The sequence below is a fragment of the Vipera ursinii genome (assembly GCF_947247035.1).
Source record: "Vipera ursinii genome assembly, chromosome: 1".
NCBI classification, from domain to species: domain Eukaryota; kingdom Metazoa; phylum Chordata; class Lepidosauria; order Squamata; family Viperidae; genus Vipera; species Vipera ursinii.
The window spans coordinates 330961174-330984389 of record NC_139512.1 but is presented as its reverse complement, the minus strand read 5'-3'; the positions used below and the strand labels follow the sequence as shown (position 1 = coordinate 330984389).

The window sequence follows — 23216 nt, the reverse complement described above, 5'->3', positions numbered from 1 at the left end:
CTGATTATTTTCTTCATATATTACATCCTTTTCTCCCTGTCCTCCACCTGGTTCTTCTTTCACTTCCTTTTCCTGTTCTCCATCCTCTTCTCCTTCCTTAGATTCCCCTGATATTATGTTCTCTTCTGTTTCTTTCTCTTCCTCCTCTTCTTCTTTTTCTTTCACAGATTCCTTCTCACTTTTTTCTTCATCTTCTTGTTTTTCTGCTTCCTCTTTTTCATCCTCTTTCATAGACCCCTCTTCCTCTTCTTCCTCTTCTATGTTGGGTTTTTCTTTCTCTTTGTTCTCTTCCCCTTCTTCTTTCACAGACTCCTGCTCCTCCTGCTGCCCCTCTTCCTGCTCCTGCCCTTCCTCCTCTTGCTCCTGTTCTTCCTGCCGCTCTTCCTGCTCCTGCTCTTCCTCCTCCTGCCCCTCCTCCTGCTCCTCTTTCTGTTTCACCTCCTGACCCTCCTCTTGCTTCTCTTCCTGCTCCACCTGTCCTTCCTCCTGTCCCTCTTCCTGCCCCTCTTCCTGTTCCTGCTCCTGCTCTTGCTCCTCTTGCTCCTGTTCTTCCTGCCACTCTCCCTGCTCCTGCTCTTCCTCCTCCTGCTCCTCTTTCTGTTTCACCTCCTGACCCTCCTCTTGCTTCTCTTCCTGCTCCACCTGTCCTTCCTCCTGTCCCTCTTCCTGCCCCTCTTCCTCTTCCTGCTCCTCCTGCTCTTCCTCCTCTTTCTGTTCCTCCTCCTGCCCCTCGTCTTGCCCCTCTTCCTCCTGATCTTGCTTCTGCCCCTCCTGCTCCTCTTCCTGCTCCTCCTCCTGGTCCTCCTGCCCCTCTTCCTGCCCCTCTTCCTGTTGCTCCTCCTGTTCTTCCTGCCCCTCTTCCTGCTCATCTTCCTGCTCTTGCTCCTCCTGCTCCTCTTCCTGCCCCTTTTCCTGTTCCTCCTCCTGCTCCTCCTCACATTTTGCTTCTTCCTCCCCATCTCTTTCCACAGTTTCCTTTGCTTCTTGCTGGGCTTCTTCTTCCCGCTCTGCTTCACTAATGTCATATTCTGTCTTCCTACGAGCAACACCAGTGTTCTTCATCATCAGGATTTCTTGTAGATCAAAAGCCTTCAAAACTGGGTTTGGAAGCTTAGCCATCACCACTGTATGTTGTGCAGTCTTGGCCACCATTTTTTTCCTCATACACACATCGCAGGGGCAATACTCTTCATCTTTTAGCTGCTCATCATATCTTTCATCTTCTTGAATTGTACTATGAAAGAAGTCATCTTTGTCAATCTCATAAGATAAGTCACCTGACTCCAATTGCTTATTTGAACTTGTGCTCTGGCCACTGATATTATTGAGTGATAACATACTTGTCAAACGGCGCCTCCGGTTTTCTAGTTCTGGAGTAGATTCATGTTTTAATTCATTTTCCGGAGGTTTTGGAATCTTCTTGCCTGTTCTGCTTTTGATTTTATTTAGTTCTTCCTCTACACTCTTTTGTATCCTTCTGCTCACGTCTTCTTTCAGTTCTGCAATCATCAAATCCAGCTCTTCACTGTTTGTCAGGTTCCATTTCACTTTGAACTCATTCATGGCACTGACATAATGTGTCATGAATTCCTTCTCAATCTTCTTCAGAAGTTTTAGCACCCATACTGGGTCCTGGCTGCTGGATCTTTGTTGGATCATTGGAGAATTTTTCACTGAAGTTTGATGAGATATTTTACTAGATTCTGTATCATCTTTAGTCACAGACTGGTTTTCTGAATTGATATTGGGCTCTTTTTCATCAACAGCCTCATTTACACTTGAGTCACATTCTGTCTCATTGTTGTCTGCCTCTTCACTGTTTTTTTTCTCTACTTCTTTGGCCATAATGTCTGTGTGAGCCTCCATCAGGATATTATCTGCATTAGAGTCATTCTCTGCATCATTCACATTCTGATCAACATGTATACTATTTTTGTCCAATTCATTATTGTTCTCATGATCTTGGTCTTCCTTTGTTTCTATTACCTCCTGAACTCCAGCAAGTTCTGCTTCACTTTCATTTTCCAATTTTGAACAAAGTGGCTGAGAATGTTCCTCTGGCTCTTCCTTATTACCATCTTCCCACTCCGGCTTTCCTTCTTCAGGGAATTTGGCTTTATCTCTTTTGTCTTTTAACAAGGCACAATCATGGGCACCAACACCACTTTCTTCTCCTGAACCTCCATCGCCACTACTTAGATCAATCCCTGAAGAGGTCATTGTTGCAAAGTCACCATCTTTCGAATTAGGGGCCTTGAAACTCAAGGATGTTTTTGTTTGGCCTTTTCCTGGCAGCCCCAAATTCGCATCCCCATTTTCAAATATGTTTCCAAACCATACAGCCTGGAAAATGTTTAAGAGTTCTTTGTATCTGAACCAATTCAGGCATTCATTTTGTTTATTGGATGGATCCAATTCTTCATCAAGGAGCTGTAGGGTAGCAAGGCATTGTATCAAAATATTGGCTGAGTTGCTGAGGTTTTTTCCTAACGTAGGAGACACTTCAGGCAAACTATAGGAACGATCCAATTTTGTTTCATGTTTGGAAGCCAGCAGTGCTTTCATAATCTGCGCAGAGATTTGAACAGTGTTGGGCAAGTCTTTTTTGTGGTTCTTTTGGCTGTGGATGTCAGAATACTGGCACTCTCCCTGGTTAGTTTCAGCTTCTTCTGATATAATTTCAGAAGCCTTCTCCTCCTGGGGATGCTCCTTTCCTGCTAGCTGTTCACTACCTTCGGTGTCTTCCTTCTCACTACACTCCTCTTGCAATGTGTCTTCTTTCTCACTACACTCCTCTTGCAATGAATCCTGTTTGTTTGAACAGCTTGGAACTTCAGCATGTAATTCAATTGTCTCCTCATCTTTCTCCATATCACATTTCACCAGCAGAGATTCTGAAGGAATCTTTCTCAGCCACTCATGCACAACTTCTTCTGGAGAGGCATTGGGAAGTGAAGATGGGATGATTTGGTCATAAGTTCCTGAAGCAGCTTCTGTTTGGACTATTGTCTCTTCCTCTATTTGCTTTTTCTCATGCCCAGAGTCTTCCTTTTCCTCTGCCTCATTGGCTGTGTCCATTTCAGTCAACTGTGAACCACCCATTTCTTTCTGCAGTTCATTTGCAGTTGGCCCCAATTCATTGCTCGCAGGGGTACTGTTGATGTTCATCAGCAGAGACCGACTGCTCTTGCTGCTGGGTCTCCCTCTTGGGGGGACAGGGGAGTGGAAATTGAACTGGGTTGTAGATGCTTTTTCTGAAACTTGGTTACAATATTTCAGGCTAGCACTGCTTCTCTTCTTTTGTCTTGGTTTGGAAGATTGTGCTATGCTTGATTGCGAGCTGACGTCATTATTCTCTGAGGCTTGCATCTCTGAACACGTGCTCTTGGCATCAGAATGTAACAAGTTCTTTGAACTAGTACACAGAAGATAACTGTTTCTGGTTTCTGCTATGTGGCCACATTTGGAGCACATAGATTTTGAGCTACTTCCTTGCCTGGAAATGTTTTCCTGAGTACTAATTTTGGCAGTATCAGCCCCATTTTTCCCATCAGATTCTAAAATATTGGAAACAGGGGATGATACCTCAGTATCTTCTCTCTGGGTCCTTTTATGACTACTTCTGGAAGACATACTATAGCATTTAGATATCCTGCTGGAATTTTCCTCACTGTTGGTAGCTGCTTCACTTAAAGATGACACATTTGAATGAGAAGAATTATGAGACATTTGATCCTCTTTGTCTCTTTTTCCTACTTCATTTGATTTTTCTGAAGAATAAGTTGTCCTGCTGCTTGATCTTCCATCCTCTACATGTAAAGGTCCTTTGGTTTGCTTTCTCTTGTTAGTGGATCCTCTACTTGATCCAATAGATACTTTGGAATCTCCTTTAAAGTCATTTTGGTTGCATTTGCTTCTGTTGAAGATTCTGGAGGCAGATAAAGCAACATTATATATATCTATTTCACTGCTATCACTCCTCTTATCCTCTTCATTACAAATTTTGGACTGAGGAACTCTGTTCTTGGACTTTTTGCTACATTTATTGATTTTATTCTTGATAAGACTATTGGACATTGTCTTTTCTGAAACTGAATTTATTTCATTATCCTCATCTTCTTTTTCAATCTCTACTTCTGTGGCAATTTTATGGGGGCAATCATCACTTGAAAAAGATGATATTTTATTATGTGATGGTATGTGATCATTATACGAAATCTTTTCTACCTTGTCTTTTGTTCCAAATGTACTACATTTACTGGATTTGCTACAGGCACTATTTGAAGAACAATCGATAGTGTCTTCTCTTTCCTTAACGCTACAGGATGAAATTGTCCTTATCACACTACTTGTTTCCTCTAACACTTTTATCTGGCTTTCTATAGAATATTGACAGTTTGTTTTGTTACTCCTAACTCTACTTCTTTTATTTTCATCTCTTTCTCTCCTCACTATGGAACCATGTTCACTTTCTGAACTGGTCAAGCTAGCTACACCATCCATTTTGTCTGGCACCTCTTTTTGGCTTGTGTTTGTTTGGATATAGTTATCTTGACAGCAGCATTTTTTAATTCTACCATCCTCTATTTTATCCCCTGAAATCTCTGAGAAATCTGAAGTCTCCTGTATGATGTGTTCAGAATGTTTTCTTTCATTTGATGAAGTGTGGATACTGTCAATGGAGGCTCTGTTTTTATGGACAATTCTCTGGTGGGATGAAGTGCTTGAGCAAGAAGAGTGTGTGTACCAAGTATTTGTTGCTCCTGGCTCTTCTTTTTGAGAAGCATGCACAGGGTTCTTCCAAATATCATAGCTGCTGTGTGACTTACTGCAACAATGGCAATAAGTCACCTCATTTTCAGATTCATCAAGATTTGAATTGTAAGAGTCAGCATCACAAGGATATAAAGAGTCTTCCATTTCAAAACTAGTATCTTGGTTAATTTTCTCTCTTGGCTCACTTTGATTATCTACCATGACATCTGATTCTTCACAGAGTGTCTCATTCATCAAGCTGGACTTCTTGATATGTGTAGACCATTGAAGAGTCTCATTAGAGAGCAGATGAAAGCAGACTTTCATTTCAACTGATAGGCTGCCATCTTTATTGATATACACTTTCTTTTCTATGTCATCATTGACTAACGAAGGGACCAAACCATCTTCTTTAGGACAATTGTTTGAAGAGGAGATTCCATTTTCTGGTGATGTTGCTGGACAATTCATGTAAGATTTTTCAGATGATAGCGAAAACCTCATGGACCGATTGCTCAAACACGATCTTGGGTGAATTACACTTTTTTTGGCTTTCAGTCCAAAATTCACTGCAGTTTGCAGCAGTGGGGGGGGGGAGGGGGAAGGTAATGAGAAAACAAAGGACAAAAATGAGAAAAAAATGCATACCTAATATCTTGAACAGATAATAATAAATTGTAGCAGTTGCTTTAATCACACAAAGAATCTGATTCAGTTTTTAGAATCTCCACAATTGTAAGCATATCTGTCACAAATCTGTTTTCAAGGGGACTAAATACTGCACCTTGGGGTTTTGTGTGTGTGTGTGTGTGTGTGTGTGTGTGTGTGTGTGTGTGTGTGTGTGATGTCTCTGAAGGTTTCAAGTTATGCCAAGAGGCAAGGAAAATATATTGCAGGATGCATCCATCCCCTTTCCCAAAATAGGTAATTGCAAATGAAGTGTGCTAAGTTCTATTCCAAATCGTCCAGAGCTTTTTAAAATACCAGTATTCTAATCACCAAATGAAGTTGTTATTACTAGGGAGAAGCTAAAACCAGGGAACTACTCAAGCCTGGCTCCATCATCACTCAGGTTTGGATTTCAGGTGACCAGATGAGAAGATAATAGTCTAAAGCAATTTATTAGTACTTTCTCCTGTTGTTGTATACTCTTACCCCAAACTCAGGAAATTAAGCTGTTCACAATAAACATTATGGATGCCTATTTCTAGTCTTTTTTTTAAAAAAAATGCTGGTTTTAATGGATGGAGGGGTAACAGCTTTTGATTCAAACAGCTGAATTAATTAAATAAAAAGAAAGGGGAAAAAATTAGAAGGCTGAAGTTAGATTGCAGGAGAGCAGGAACTCTTGCTCTAACCTACTATAGAAGGTCATTTTCCCGTGTTCATCTTATTAGCTAACTGATACTTTCAAGAAGGCTTCATTCCTTTCCACTCCCTCCCCAAAATCTAGAAATAAAGTGCACCAGTCACATGTTCTTACTTTCATTCTTTTTGCCTAAGGTGTTACTGTTGGAGTGAGAAGCTAGACCAGGTAATTTCTCCGAAGAGGGCTTCTTTGGATTTTGCATTATGATTGGTTTGAAGGGTTCTTGGCCAACACAGATGAGCACATTTGGGCAAAGCAGCAGACCTTGCATACTGTCAATCTGGAGAGGAGGCAAACACAATAGTAGTCAATGGGGAGAAAGCAGCGACTAATACATTGCAGGTGCCACTGTTGACTGAGGTGGACTTACACCTCAGTCCAAATCTGGAATGGTCACATCATTGTTGTTACAGCATGTTTATGTCCATGTCTTCCAGTCTACGTTTCTGTCAAACTGAAGACTGTAGCAAGGGTGGTAATGATGCATAGTGGTCAGAGTTGCATCACACATATGGGTGGAATGAAGATTTTGTTTTGTTTGTGTTAGGCATATGGTGTTAGCCTACAATGTTGGGTTGAAAATATATTAACCATGATGTTATGTCTTTAAGATGTTAATTGGCCAATGGGTGTGTAAGTGTTCTCATGGCCATAAGAGGGAGCTAGTAACATAGCTTCTTTCTCTCTCTGAATTCACTGCTCTCTACTATTACTGTTTTTGCTCTGTTACTGTGATAAACCTGAACTGTGTATTGACCTCTGGACCGGTAAGAAGACTTTGTATTTTGGATTACTCCTTGGACTGTTGCTATTGTGTATGACCTGGACTGTTTGTTTTTGACTGTACATTTTTGTTTTTACACCACCTCAAAAGTAAACTACCTTTTGCTTTTACAACTCAGTGTACTCTTGTGTTTACTGTGTGACTCTTGCTGCTCTCAGTACCCTTCCTTGTCTGTACAACTCTTTGGTAGCACAAGGAGACCTCTGAACAACAAATTCCTTAACAGTTTGATGGGGTTTCCCTGTCTCAAAAGAGCAGAAAACCACACTATTTGGTGGCACAGTTCACAGGAAACTGAGGAGCACAAAGAAAACAAGAGGCATATGATGCTCTAAAGCTGCATGTTGCCTACACTCTCCTATTTGAAGAGTGGTCCAGTCTACATCATCTTTAAAGATTAAACATTCTAAGAAAACATAGAGCAAAAGTCATGAAAATCCCCATCAGCCTCTGGGCAGAGGATTGAATAGCAGACACTAAGATTACCAGCCAAAGCAAGATAATAGGCAGAAATGACTCTTTTGGGTTTTATTTATATAATAAATCAGATCAAGCAAGCAAACACAACTGATTGCAGAAAAAGCATTTGCAGGATTGGCAAGTACATTAGTTGTCTCTATGAAGACTCATGTCTTACATATTAGCATAAGTCTGATGGCTCTCCTTTGCCTCCTCATTGGGTCACTGTGAATATGGGGTGAATGGATCAGAAGTACTGACAAAAAGGTAACGCATTAATGTATAGAAGAGAGTGTAGAGGTATAGCACACTCACTACAGGTAGTCCTCAACTTACAACTGGTGGCTTAGTCACTGTTCAAACTTAAGGTTGACCATCCAAAAGCCCAGTTCCAAAGTTATGGCTGCTGCAGCATCCCCACAGCCTTTCCCTTTATAACTAATCATAGGGATGCTACAGCGCACCTGTGCCTATCTCTCCCCCATTCCCCCGTTAGATCCCGACAGATTTGGGCCTGCTTCTCACCTCACTAGGCCCCACACTCTCCTCCTAAGATCTCTGGAGCTCCAGAGTTTGGGTTAGGGAAGCATAGTAAACCAATTTGGAGCTTTTTGCAGTAACTTTTTGCAGCCATGTGGCACAAACCTGGAAGCAGCCACCATTTTCCAAGTGATCATAATTCCTTGTGGCCCTGCTAAAGTGGTAGCTACATCTGTGATATGGCCCAGGAATGCTGAGGGACAGCATGGCCTGCCCTCCTTTCACAATGTGAAATCTGGATCTCCAGAGATCTTCAAAAGGGTGACAGGATGATGTGGGGGGAGGCCCAAGGCCTGCAGGGACCTGTGGGGGGGAAGTAGGCCCAAGGTCTGTTGGGATCCCAAGGGGCAGAAAGTGGAGCATGGGATATCTTGGGGATGGTGAGACCTCGGGAGGCCTGGGGTAGGTGGGCCTGTGCCTGCATTAGGCCTCCAAGGTCCTTCCTCACCTCTGAGGCACCCTATACTCCATTTAACGATCATTTCAAGGAGAGCAAGATTTGGGGCCATTAAACAAGGCTATCTCATTCGATGACCATCACAACATGCAACTATAATGGGAAGGTTCATAACAGTCATAAGTTGAGGACTATCTGTAGATGTTTAATGATTCATCCAGCTGTGTTGCCTGGTTTGTGCTTCCTTTCTGGATTGCTAACCAAAACTTTGTCGTCAGGGGTGCTATGCTAATAAATGCTGGCATGCTGTTTTCTCTTTTCCTTATGAAGATTTCAGCAAGCCACACATTTAATTTTCTCTTCTCTCCAGTTTCCCTTTTTTGACTTATAGTTGACAGCTTGGTCCTCAGTTATTTTGATGGGCTGTTTTACCTCCTTGTTTTATTTATGTTTTTAAAACATTTGCAGTTATGTATACCTATTATTTTTTATTTTTATTTTATTTTAATTCCATTTATATCCCGCCCTTCTCCGAAGACTCAGGGCGGCTTACAAGCTTAGCAGTAGCCTTCATTCTATGTATATGCCTGCTTATTAGGGCTTTCAACCCCCCCCCCAAGTGGCATTATTACAAAGTCAGCTTAATTGCCTCCAACAATCTGGGTCCTCATTTTACCTACCTCGGAAGGATGGAAGGCTGAGTTAACCTTGAGCCTGGTGGGATGCGAACCTGCACTAATTGCAGGCAGCTGGTGTTACTTAAGGAGGCATTAGCCCACTGCTCCGCCAAGGCTCTATTAACCAGAACTTTCTAAAATAAGCATACTGATACTTGTCTTTAGATCGAGGACTATCTTTAGAAAAGCTGGTTCTTGTGTAAATATAATTGTCATGCATTGTGATCACACACAAATTTATAAATTCAGATTAAACTTATTAAATAAACAGTCCAATTTTGCTTTTGCATTTTCATTTAGTGCTGTGCCAGCATCAGGACTCAAGACTCACCCTTTTCCCATCTATTGTGTAGAGCTTCCTCACAGTGAACTGCATAATTTCTGAAATTTCACCCAAGAGAACTTTGAAGCTTTGTGCATTTCGACGGTTCAAAATAATTGGCAACTGTGTTGTAATATCTCCATTTTTGATCAGAGTGATTTTCTTGGGTATCCTTGGACTCTGTTGGGTGAAAGCCATTGAGTAATCTTCTTGTTTGACATCTTGAGCTACTCTCTTGAGAACACTGGCTGGCTGTCTAACCTTTTGGGGACCCAACTTCCGGTTGGCAACACCAGCGTTAAGAGGTGTGACATATTTCTTATCTGAACAAAGATAACGTCCTCCATCCTCCAGCTGATCCAGTGTGCTGATGAAGTGTATCCCTCGTGGGGTTGTGATGGCCCGCACCCCAAAAGGCAGGGGGATCCTGTGGGAGAGATCATCCATGAGAGCATTGAAACTTTTGAAACTGCGTTGATTGATGGCCATCTTGATTCCTGCAAACTGTGGGTCCCCACTTTTGTAGAATGTTATTTTCTTGGCTGGAGGCACTTGGGTGACAGCATTTGTACGAACTGTTGGAGGAAGTGGCTGCTCATTGCTATAAGAACTGGTGAACTGACAATCAAGAGGTGGTAGGCTCATCCTACGGAAGGTTTAGAGGTAACTGCAATGCAAGAAAAAAGGAGTATAATTATAACTACCAACACATGAAACACCACATATATAGTCCAATAACCAGAAGTCTAGCAAACAAATAACCTAGCTGGAAATTCATCTGGTTAGTCCATATATTTTATATCGCATCCTACCACTGCTTTATTAGTAGAATTAGGTAGCAGATTTAATGAAACACTTTGTGCAATGCCTACCTGATCATTGTTCCACAATCTTAAGAGTGCATTTTTCCACAATTACTTGGACACACTCAGGTACCAGCTTTGCCTCCATTTATGCCAGATTTACCTTCCTTAGAGTTTCCTGTTTGCAGAATCCAAATCTAATGTCTGAGGCTTTAAAAATTGTCTCTAGCTACATGCATGTATGCAAGAGGCGCGCGCACACACACACACACACACACAAACACACACACACACATTTAACTCATATACATAATCTTGTGCCCCACTAAAGCAAATGGGTTGCTTCAATTTGCATAACAGATGTCCCACTTTCCATGGCACACTTCAGGAGAACATAGCTGTATACCATATCTCCTGGGGAGAGATTATTTTGGTTTCACACATTATAGATCTGCTGTTGGCTTAGATCAAAACTTGTTAAAGCTGACTCAGAACCTTTCTGCAGTACAACCTTCAGCTGCTTGACTCTTGTGCATAAACTGCCTGGAAATGAAATCAAGAAATTCCTTTCTAAATTTTGCTACCTTCCTTAACTTTGGTCACAGTAATGGCAGACTATGGTTAACACTGCCTCTGTTTGGGAGATTCTCCTTCTCACTTAGACTAAAAGAAAAAAACTGGCACAATTCTTGTCAAAGAAAAAAAGAAAGAAAAGAAAATGAACAAAGAAAGAAGAAAAGAGTAGCTCTTCACCTTTCCTGTGCTAAAGCTGTTCAAGACAAATAAAAACAAAAGATTTGCCAGCAATTCCTTGCTCTACTGTTGTTGTTATAAAAACAGAACAACAAACTAACACTCGGACAACTCCACAACTAAAGGTCCAGACTTTCATGGCAAGCAACTCAGCATGAAATGACTGTTGAAAGAACAGAGAGCAAGGATTGAGGAAGCTTGTCCCAAATCCCACAACAGTGAACCAGAACAGAGGCATTTGTGCAAGGTGGAATGAAGTACAGCAGGGGAGCTGAAGGGGGGAAAAAACTTTCTATTGTGGAGTAAGAAAACTCAGGAGGAGGTCACCTTCCCAGCAGGCTAGAGGCAGGCGAAGGACAATATCATCTGATCCTGCCTTTCCATGAGTGTAGATGGCCCATGTTATATATATACAGTAATCTTTATTTGGTCAATGACCAGCACAAAATAAACAAATACAAAGCACATCTCAAGCAGAAGGGAATAATACATTCTAGGAACAGAGTAATGTGCACGAATATAGTATTTTAGCATCAAAATTATAACCTATAAGACCAAAGTACTATAAAACTAAAACTAAAACGATACTTTCTATAATTAAAAAGATCATATTTTAACACTTTAGCTATAACCTATATAGCTCAATGGCACTGAAGAAAGTCAAACAAAATTATCCCTATACCAGCTTTTGTCTTATTTCCATTCTAGCAACATACAGTACACTGGTAGTTACAGAGAAAGTGATGGAAGGTTTCAGATTTTCTAAAGAAATTTCAGAAAGTGCTTGTACTGTATGATTTCCAGCATATATGATTTCCAATAAAATAAGATTGGTCCAAAAGGTGCTGTAAAATTTGTTGTGTGACAATTCATGGGTGATTGTTTCCATCTCATTAAAGCCACATGGGGAGGTGCGTTAGGAAGCATGGATCTATTTTTACAGAGATGGGACTGTATGAGATGCATAGCTTCAAATTATATTTTTAATGGTTAATAAATTGAATCAAGAGGATTTTCAGGGCAGCTCCCATCTTTTTTCCCCCGTAATCTTTCCAGGTTTATATATCAGGCTGATAGGTCTGTAGTTTTCTGGATCCATTCCCCCCGCCCCCACACACATACTTTTTTTTGAAGATGGGATCTACATCAGCCCTTTCTGCAGTCCTCTGGTACTTCCTTGGTGCTCCAGGATCTTTGAAAGATATGGTTCAGTGGTTCTGAGATCACGTCTGCCAGTTCCTTCAGAACCTTGGGGTATAATCCATCTGGTCCTGGTGATTTGAACTCATTGGGTGGACAGGTACTCTCTTATCATTTTCTTGTTTATTTTGACTTGCATTCCTAATCTGCATTTTACTGTTTTTTTTTGTTTTTTTGTTTTTTTTTTATAGGATGGATTGTCCCAAAGGTGTTTTCTTTCAAAAGGCAATTGGACTTTCTTGAGATTGAAGAAAGTGCAGTTGCCTTTTGAAAGTAAGCATCTCTGGGACAACCTTGACCTGGACGACTGAGAATCTCCACAGATGATAGGGTAGACTGTTTTTCCTTTTGTGTAAGGTAAAGGTAAAGGTTCCCCCGCACATGCGTGCTAGTCGTTTCCAACTCTAGGGGTCGGTGCTCATCTCCGTTTCAAAGCCGAAGAGCCAGCGCTTGTCCGAGGATGACTCCGTGGTCATGTGGCCGGCATGACTAGACGCCAAAGGTGCACGGAATGCTGTTACCTTCCAACCATAGTGGTTCCTATTTTTCTACTTGCATTTTTACGTGCTTTTGAACTGCTAGGTTGGCAGAAGCTGGGACAAGTAACAGGCGCTCACTCTGCTAAGTGGCACTCGGGATTCGACCCGCCAAACTGACGACCTTCTGATCGACAAGCTCAGCCTCCTAACCCACTGCGCCACCGTGTCCCTATTTTGTGTAAAGACAGATGCAAAAAAATGCATTAAGCAGTTCTGTTTTCTCCCTGCTGTTCCTTACCTTCTTGCCATTTTTTCTCTCATTAATGGACTAATTGTTTCCTTGATTGCTGTAGCTTCTCTCCATTCTTCTGGTGGAATAGAGTTGTATTTATTTGCAAATGTTGTCATTCCCTTCACATCTCTTTGTGGATTTATTCAGAATATTGCATTCTGCTCATCAATTCCTCAGTTACTCTAAGAATCCTCTTTAGAACTGAAGACTCCAGTGCTGACCAAACTTGCCAGAGAGATTAAGCACAGTACTAAAATAGAATGAAAAGATCTGTTCTTGTAAAACGTTTAACCGTTGCCCCTTGACATAAATAAAATGAAATGCTCACAGCTGGCCTTTGGTAGCACTTTTCAAAATCTGGCCCCCAATAAACTCTTTCTTTTCAGGCAGGGGCACAGGACAGGACTCATCTCAGTGGCCAAAACTGCTTGAGCACAAATGGACAGCAGTGTGGAAATCAGTAATTATCTTCTGTGCAACTAGTCAAACTGCCCTGGAAGTGCCTGAACATGTGGCTTGCAGGATTAGCACAAAGGAGAGTAAACAGAGAGAAAGAAGTATGTTTGAGCAGTGTGGTTAAAGAGAGAGTGAAAGAGGATCAAATCACAAAGGCAAATAAATGAAAGAAAAATAAATGGGTGAAGAGGAAAAAGAGGAGAAATATGTGTTTGGATGAAATCCTAAAAAAAAGAGGAGTGAGAAGTTTAAAGTGTACTGTTAGAAATGGTGGATAGATGTGGTGGAAACCAGGATGATTTTATAAAGTTAGAAACCTAATCAAGTATGGTTAAAAACTAATTTTAGTTGTGTTTCTTTTTCTTTTTATTCTCATGCCTTCAATTTCTCAGGCATTATTTCTTTCTGTTCTTCTGCATTCTGTGCAAGATGTCTTGTCTCAAAAATGCATAATATAATGCGTATAAATGCATTTGAAATAGCCAACACAACAGATTCATATTGTATGTATGCTAAACATTCAAAAAATAAATATGATAATCACAAAACATATTTTCATTTTCATTTTATTTTTAAAAAATATAAAATTATTTTAACCATTCTTATAGGAATTCCTAGACCTCTTAGGAATTGGGTCACTTTGCTGAATGTACTTTCCTTTGCCTGTATCTTTTTTGTATGTGATACTTAGAATTTAGAACGTTATTCCAGATATAGCCTGACCAACACAAACTATAAAATGACTTGCCTCATACTGGTGGATTAAATTAGGGTATTTGCAGTTCTGATTCCATATGCACCAAGATGAGCAATATTCCAGCCAATGGAAAGTACAGAATATTAACATTACCAAATTAATTGTAACTATATTAATTTGGATACATTTTGAAATATCAGGAATCTCAAAATATCCTCTCTACGGTTGAGCTGTAATGTGCTAAGTATGTTGTAATATTCAGCATGTGAGAAAACTAATAAATGATTATCTTAGCACAGGAAGCAGCTAAAAATGAACTCACACCCAAACATGTCCAAGAATCTGCTCTCACATTTAATATTTCAATATACTTAATCTTCTTGTGAGATTCCCAGGATTTATTCCTTTTGCACATTGCTGTTTCCTCACTCACAAACAGTTTTTGACATTAGTCCATGTGTCTTAAAAACCCAAATGATGACACTAAAGTCAATCAAATTACAATATAATTTGTTTGATTACTACCTTTTCATGACTCAAGATCTTTTCTCAAATGCATTTCTGAAATTTAACAAAATTGGGAATGACATAGCAGGAGGATTTATATGGAAGGTGTTTTCAAAGAGTTTGATACAACCATGAGCTCTGGCAAAATGAATAGTGAGTTTCTCTCCTGCATATCCAAATAGATAATATTTCTTTTCTTTCCATTGGAAGATTAACCAGTAACTCAATTAAGTGCCAGGTAAGATCTAAACCAGTGGAAGCTTTAAGCCCCTACATGCTTATCTTACATTTTAAATTTAATAGGGCTTTTCTAGTCAATGACCTAATAGTTAGAACTCTAATCCCATCAATATCAATAGATCAGGATCTAAAACCAAGTTTTTTGGGGAAAGCAACCCACAAATTGACTTGCAACATAATGACAAATTGCATTTATTTAATTGACTTCAATTGACTTCCAATGTAAAATAAGACTTACCAGAGTGAAGACAGACTAAAGACATCACGTTCTACTCCCCAGCTCAAAGCAGGGTCTCTTTCCTCTTCTGGGCAACTATATAGGAAATTTAGAAACCTCTTAGAGAAGACAGTATTCAAATTCAAAAGATAGCTGTAATTTCTGTATGATCACTCAGTTGCAGTCTACCCATGCAGTTGCAGCCTGATAGAAGGTAATCTCTTGAAGACTTCAAAATTAGTCAACTTCTCCCCTTTGGAAACTTAACTTCCACCGTATCAACCTGTGTAAAAGAAGACCCCTTTTTCTTGCAATATAAAAAGAAAGTGGTATGCTGTTGTTCTTATTTAATGGCTAATCCAAATAGGATTATGATGGGTAGAAAAGCTACTTAGGTGGCAAGTGCATCTGCACAGACCAATGAGGCACAACCGATGATGGGAGGGTCCTTATTGCTAAAGATAGAGCCCCAGCAGCTTCAGAAGAATTCTCTGTTATGGTCCCTTCCTTGATAAGGAAGACATAAGCCTCATAGGTAAATCACACTGCAATTACTCCTAGAAACAAGATTATAGGACTGCATCCTTTGGGGTATGTTATAGTTTTATCTGCTCATTCTTGAGTCAGCAGAAAACTACACAGTGTGAACTGCTGTTTCCATTGCTGATCTTTCTCCTGCCTATATTCTCAGCAGTTTGTCTTGCCAGCCCTGCTAGATAGACCGGAGAAGGAAATCAACTTTACAGGAAGGCTAAAGGATTTTAAAAATTGATATTGCCTATAATAATAAAATCTTGAAGACCTCAGTGTTGTATCTCCTCCCAGTGAATTAGAGAGGTGTCTGATAAGTAATTTCTGAATGTTATGCCATAGTTCTGGGCTTTAAAAATGCTACAGCTGCTTCTAATGATCCCTACATATTTCCATCAATTTCATCTTCCTCACTCTCTATGCTACCCTTCAAGATATGGAGTGAAAAGCCAAACAGATTTTAGACACATTAAGGCTGCCATTGGTTGGTGTAAGGACAGGGGTAAAAACATTATTTAACCCTAGTATAGCTAAGGAAGATTAAGGCTTCCTATCTCATGGATTAAGAATAAGATGAAGGCAACTTTGTGAAACAATGGAGAAAAGGATGTCAGGGCATGTTCTGTCCTATGGCTAGGAACAAGAGGGGTGCAACCATAATTGTACTCTTCTGCAATGGCTATTATTTGCAGCTGTTCCTATTTTGCATTTGTAATTTCTGTAAATGGTTATGAAATAGAATGTTCCACCTTGAAATGTTATTCACAAGTTAAAATAACATGTCAAGGAACTTGCAGAAAGGTATAAAAAACTAGTCATGTTTCACTTTGACCATGCCTTCCTGAATTTTCTTTCTGTTACATGGTTCAGCCATACAGTTGGAAGGAGCTTGGAAGTCATCTAATCCAACCCCTCACTTCCTGAGTTACTTAATTCAGATTCTTCATTTCAGAATGCTATTGCCAAGTTCCAGATCCATGATCATCATGCCATTATTGACTAGCTTCCAATCTTCCATTCGTTAGGAAGATAGTTGAGTTGCTTGTGGCAGATCTACCCGACAGGAAACCTGTAGATCCTTTTCAATCAGAGCCCAGGCTCTGGTTTGGGGTGGTGACAGGATTGGATGAAGCATCAGTTGTAATTCTGTCTGGGGCAGGAGGACCTGGCCACATTAATTCATGCTCTTATTAGCATCCTGTTGGTCTATTGTAACACTCTCTACAGTACTCTTAAAAACTACATAAAAACTATGGTGAATCTAAAATGCAGTAGCTTGTGTGCTATCTGTTTCTAATTGTTGAGACCAGTTTTGTGGACCCTGCATTGGCTTTGGGGTAAAACTTAAGGTGCTAGTTTAAATCTAAAAGTCCTTGATGGCATTTGGAGATGTACAAAAATTGATAGTCCTACCAGTACTAACCCAATTAATTCAACTCAGCAAATAGGCACAGCTATTGATTCCACACATTTGGAAGGTCTAGGAGAGCTGGAGTGAGGAAGATTTGCATTTCTACGGCAGCACTGATGCTGTGGGATAGCTTTCTGATTGACATCAGGCTAGCCCCTTCTTTGCTAACATTTTTAAAGAGTCTAAAGACTGAGTTGTTCTGCACAGCCTTCTCCTGATTTTTTTAAGCCATTTATATTCTCTACATTTGTAATTTTATTTGGATGAGGTTGTGAGGGTTCTTTTATTTACAATGGTATTTCTATTTGGTGTTATACTTATAAAAGCCTGCAGCAGCCCCTGAATTGTGATAAGATCGTGGCAAATAAATAGATAAATAAATATTGATGTAACATTAACAAACCTGAAATACTAGTTTTTTGCTGCTGAATACTTTAACTATTGATTACAATCTTTTTGTTTGTTTGTTTAGCTAAAATTTTCGTTCACTGTTTCTATTCCTGGCCCTTCATCGATAGGAAATAAGTTTGTGTCATCTCCATTATCTTTCAGATATCTGAATACAGCATTCCAAGACTGTAACTGAAAGAATGAATTCAGTAATGAATCTCTTAATCCCTCTTCCTGCTTAGCAGTTACATGATTTGATGGCTTTGGGTATGTAATTTTAAGGCTTAGCTCCACTTTGGAGCAAAAATATGACCCATTTTACAAGGTGTTGCAAGGCTTACCGATTATATATGTGAAATGCTCAGATACCAGGGATTACTGTTAATTTCCCTCCTCTCCAGAAGATAGTCCTACCTTTTTTTTATTATACCCACCTATTTTTATGAGTGTAATGCCTTTTCCAAATATTAAACAGCAGGGTGCAAAAACAGCAACCTATGTTCTTTATTGTCTAGCAAATTAGCTGGCTAGAAAAAAACCTTTCCAGGCCTGATACTCACTCTTTGAATGTCTTCTTAGGGAAATTTACTTGACACCAAATATGTTTCCAGCACTAACTCATACATGTGAGTCTTTGTGCATTTCTTCAGTGTTGTAGCTTTGTCTCTCTCCCTCTCTTTCTTGCAGTTGATCTGATCTGAAGACTATTTAATTAATATTGTATTTTAAAATTATAAGTATTACTACCAGTGCTTTTTTTTGTAAAAGAAAAAGGTGCCAGAACTCACACATGTCATACAACCCACCTTGCCTACCCTACAAGGTTCCATCCAAAAAAGGTGCCGGAACTCCATTCTGGGCGTTCTATGAGAAAAAAAGCCCTGCTTACTACCATCAATATTTAATGCTAAAAAGGAGTAGAAACATTTTTATTTAATTGGTATGGGCTTCCTTAACTGATACTTTCCCTTGTGTCTAAGATTTCCTTGGTTCCTGCTTGTATTTCACTTGCACAGATACACTAGGAAGAACGAAGGAGATATACCTGGCAGGAGGGAAAGGATAAGTCTTTCATAATCAGAGATATTTAGATTCCAGGAATAGCAAGAGGCAGCCAGTACTGCTGATTGGATTTTCAGCTTCAGCATTTTGCTCCCTTGAATGACATTAAGTGCAATTGCAGAATATATTAACCCATGGTTCACTTAACCTCAGTTACTCAAGTTTTTGACTTTGACAAGGAAAGGTAATCCATGGAAGAAATACACAAATACAAACACACACACACACACACACACACACACACACACACACCATCCTGGATATAACTCACTAATCAGGAGAATCACTTTTGAATTAAAATATAGAGTGGCAGCGTGATGTCCTTACGTAGAACTGAATAGTCAAACAGAAAAGGGGAATTCAGACAATGTCCTACTTTTGAAAGTATTGCAGGGGATTGTATCCTTCTCAACCTAAGCCACATCCAAATTGAAATACAGTCCAGAAATTCTTTCCCATACCTGTGCTATCAAAGGTTCTGTATCACCATGTCAACATAATGAAGTACATAATTATAAATAAATCTTGACTGGGAAATATCGTTTGGCAGTGGCGTAGCGTGGGGGGTGCAGGGGGGGCCGGCCACACCGGGTGCAACATCTGGGGGGGCGCGCTTGCACTGAGCTGCTCAGGGAGCTCCAAGGGCTGCACAGAGTCGGCTTGGCTCCGCTCTCGAGCTGCTCTTTCTTGCAAAGCGAAACGAGTCTGGCAGGTGAGATGGGCGGCCACATAAACTGAATAAAATAAATAGAAGCGCCCAACTCTCCGCCCAGGCTCAGGCCAACCGCAAGTGCCCCGCAGGCGCCCCGGCAGGCTTGGCCGAGTGAAGACGGACCCACCGGCCGGCTGGCCTAGCTTCGTGCGCATGCGTGGCTTTATTTAGCGGGGCTCACGTGCAAGCTTGAATGCAGCGGCTCTTGCAGGTCAGAGCCCTGCCCAGCCGCCCTCGAGAGGGACCCGGAAGCATCCCGCATGCATGCGACTCTTCTTGGAAAGTCTACGCCGCTGTGGGGCGCGTCTTTTCGGCGGTGCCATGACGTCACCGGGTTAGGGGGTGCAAATTGCCCTGGGTGCTGACAACCCACACTACGCCACTGTCATTTGGTGGAACTTGTATGAAGACAGTCCTTTAGGGCATGGGAAGATGGATAGACATACAGTATAGCTTATGTAGCACAAGTACCATAAGTTATTGAAAAGAAAATCTTATAAAGCAGAATAATTATGTCCAGCTGCCTATGATTGGTCACTGCTGTATATTTTAAAAAATAATAAATGTCTGACAATTGGATAGATTAAATAATTCAGAAAGCAAATAAAAATAAGAAAGAATGCATTATGGTGGGAATCAGTATTTTGTGGTCACATCAAGCATTAATGCCAAGTTTGTTTTCCTGCAACTCTTATTGTATACGTCTATGGAGATTCTCAGTCATCCAGGTCATAGTTATGCCAAAGATGATTTTTCATGAGGCAACTGGACTTTCTTGTTTTTTCTTTGAAAGCATTTCACTTCTCATCCAAGAAACTTCTTCAGCTCTGACTGGGTGGTGGGGAATGGAAAGATTTATACTCCTGTTCATTTACATTCTTTTAGCAAGTTGTTAAAGCTACCTGGAGGCTTATCTGTGACTTCAGGGTCACCTGAGTAGTGCAAATGGGTGTGGAGCCTTCTTGGAACTGTTGAAAGAACTGCGTTGTAGACTGGAGATAGATGATGTCTTATCCCTCCTCCTCTGTTCAAAACTGAACAGCCCTCTCTCAACAGAGGGGGAAAGATCCGACATCATCTATCTCCAGTCTACAACACAGTCCTTTCAAGAAGGACAAGTTCCAAGAATCGCTAAAAGAATGCAAATGAACAGCTGTCCGCAGGAGTATAAATCTTTCCATTCCCACCATCCAGTCAGAGTTGAAGAAGCTTCTTGAATGAGAAGCAAAATGTCTTCAAAGAAAAAAAACCAAGAAAGTCCAGCTGCTTCGTGAAAAGCATATTTGGGACCTTATCATATATAATAGAGTAGAATCTGGGTGATTATCATGGGACAATTTTGGCTTCAGGGCTTTGGATTTGTCCATGAAGTCTAAGCTAGGAAATGCTGCTGGTCATATCTTTTATAGGTGCTTCAGCATTGCTCAAGATCCCAATTTCTCTTGACTGAGGAAAATCAGTTTGCTTAATCTGAAAACATGCTTAGCCAAGAGATTTTAGACCTGTCTGCTTAATGGGAAAAGCTGCAGTTTACAGGGCCAGAAGAAGATGTCTGTTGATGTTAGCATAGGAAAGTAGCAGTAGTAGTACTGCGGGTGGCAAAATAATGCTGATGATGTGTTGATGCCAAATGATATCAGCTCTGGTTCTAGAAAAAAAATAGTTATATAAGAAAAAGAAAGATATCTTTACCTGTATAATTAACTTAATAATATAAGGTGCTACTTCTTGAAATAATTTGTGTACACCTGGCTATTTGGTCAGCATTGTATCTCATTATTGCAGACAAAGGTTTGGGCCAAGAGATGTTATAAGGCTGCCTTGAATTTCACAGTTAGGATGAAGTTACTTTTTAAAGTGTTAATTCATAGTTTGTGATTCTTGAAAGAGCATAAGGATTGGCAAAGAAAGCATGGATAAGAACATAAGTGTCAGATATAAGGCACAATGATGCCATATGTCATGACACCTTTACATCATGTTGTTTGTGTGGCAATGTCATATCACACGTGACCTAATGTAACCTTTCCTGAGCCTGCTTTTCCTCCTTCCTCAGGTCATCACATTTTGCCTCCTCTGCTCAATCTTCCCTAATATGGGGGTGGGGAATGAGTTAAATAATAGGAAAGGAAATGTTTACGTTAGGGAAAAGTTAAGCAGCCTCTTGCTGATTCTCCCTCACAGATGCCCCTTTCCTGCCATCTTTTAGAATTACAAAGTAATCACAAAAGATTTTCCAGTGATGGGATTGGAATTACATTCCCAGAGCCCTAGGCTTCGAGTAAAAAAACCCCCAAAAACCAGGTCTTCAAAGCTTTGCAGAAAGACAGCAGGATTGGGGCAAGTCTAAACTCTAGGAGAGTGATATTTCAGAGTGTGAATATTGTTATATATTGGGCTTGCTTGTTAACACCACGTGGTAATGGCTGGTAGGTTGCAAGAGCAGGGAGCTAGCTCCCAGCATCTCAGACAACCCGTCTCCAGTGCTACTATTGGTTGCCCCTAGGCGGCAATAGGTTGCTTCAAACCTATTGGTCGCTGCCTGAGGGCCAAGGTATAAATTGCTGCAGCTGCAGCCCTGTTCTCTAGTTCAGATCCTGCAAGAAATAAACCATGCTCTTTGCTGCACTCGCCTCATCTTGTCGTTCGCAGATGCCCAGAACAAGGTCATGGCAGACGAAGCTGCTGGTGGAGCCGTCCAAACAATTCGGCCCGCCAAAATGACGCAATGTGAAGAAGCCGCCCACCACGAGGACACCAAACTCACTGAGGAGTCAGAAGAAGATGCCGAAGTCGACATGCTGCACAGACAGCCTGACCCACAGCACTGCAACAGCAAGCAGCAAGAGACTAAAGGCAGATCCCTTGCATAGATGTTCAGGTTGTGGTGGCCGCCACCAACATTCGGACTGCAGGTTCTGGACAGCCACGTGCTAGGCCTGCGGGAAAACCGGCCACATCGCAGCAGTTTGCAGAGGTCGCCAGAGGGACCGGCCATCGCATCGCCAGTTGGACGATCCGACCAGGAGAGGTACTGGGGCCCTGGGGCCGTTCAGCATGGGTTTTTGCTCAAGCCGCTGAAGTGTATGTTGCACTGGGGCCTGACGCCCCCTTAAACCCAAGTATAGACTCCAGGTGGAGCTGCAAGGGGTCCCTTGTAAGATGGAGCTGGACATAGGCTCCACCATTTCCATTATTTCTCTGGCCACATTTAATTCTTTGTGCCGTTGCAGTAGCAGATGGGCCAAGCTGAGCCCCTCTGACATACTTTTAACAGATTTCCAGAACGCAAAAGTTATAGTCAAGGGTGAAGCCACCTTGGCCGTTAAATTTAAAGGGTTTTCAGGGCACCTGGATGTTGTGGTAGTAGGGGGCCAGAGAACGAGCCTAATTGGACTTGATTGGTTTGATGCACTAGGCATCCTAGTAACCAATATCAACTGGACACAAGTTGTGAGTCTAGCATCAGTTTGCGAGGACTTTGCAGACGTATTTGATTCAGCCCTAGGAACTTACACCAGCCCGCCAATAGCATTTAAATTAGACCCAAATGTGGTTCCCATTGGGATTAAGCCTCACAAGGTCCCCTTTGCCCTCAAGCACAAAATTGACACGGAACTAGACAAGCTTGTGGAACAGGGTGTGTTGTAACCAGTAGATGATGGGGAGTGGGAAACTCCTATTATAACACCACTTAAAGCCAACAGGGAAGTCAGAATATGCACAGACTACAAATGTACAATTAACAGGGCCCTTAAACAGCATGCATACCCAGTCCCAGTGGTGAGCCACATCCTGGCATCTTTGCAGGGTGGCACCACTTTTGCAAAATTAGATTTGGCGCAGGCCTATCATCAACTACCGGTTGATGAGGCCATGGCCGCAGCACAGACAATTGTGACCCACAGGGGGACTTTCAGAGTAAAGCGCTTGCAAATTGGGGTCAGTGTAGCCCCGGGTATTTTTCAGGGAATCATGAAACGCACACTCAAAGGCATCCCAGGGGTTTGCCCCTATTTTGACAATGTGCTTATTGCTGGGGAATCCACAGAAGTGCTAGCAAGGAGGCTCAGAGCCATCCTGCAGAGGCTGCGTGAAGCAGGCCTCAAACTAAAAAAAGAGCAAATGCAGAATTGGGGTTTCCTTGACTGAATTTTTGGGTT

General features: G+C 41.2%; 1 protein-coding gene across 1 annotated transcript; it reads right to left on the bottom strand.

The window, feature by feature from the left end:
- Positions 1–227: 227 nt before the first annotated feature.
- Positions 228–9948, bottom strand: RP1L1 (RP1 like 1; the record flags this gene model as incomplete). The annotated part of the gene is made up of 4 exons (XM_083378505.1): positions 228–257; positions 307–5324; positions 6239–6404; positions 9313–9948. The coding sequence occupies 4 exons, from the start codon at positions 9946–9948 to the stop codon at positions 228–230; spliced, it is 5850 nt and encodes a 1949-aa protein (XP_083234631.1).
- Positions 9949–23216: the final 13268 nt, after the last annotated feature.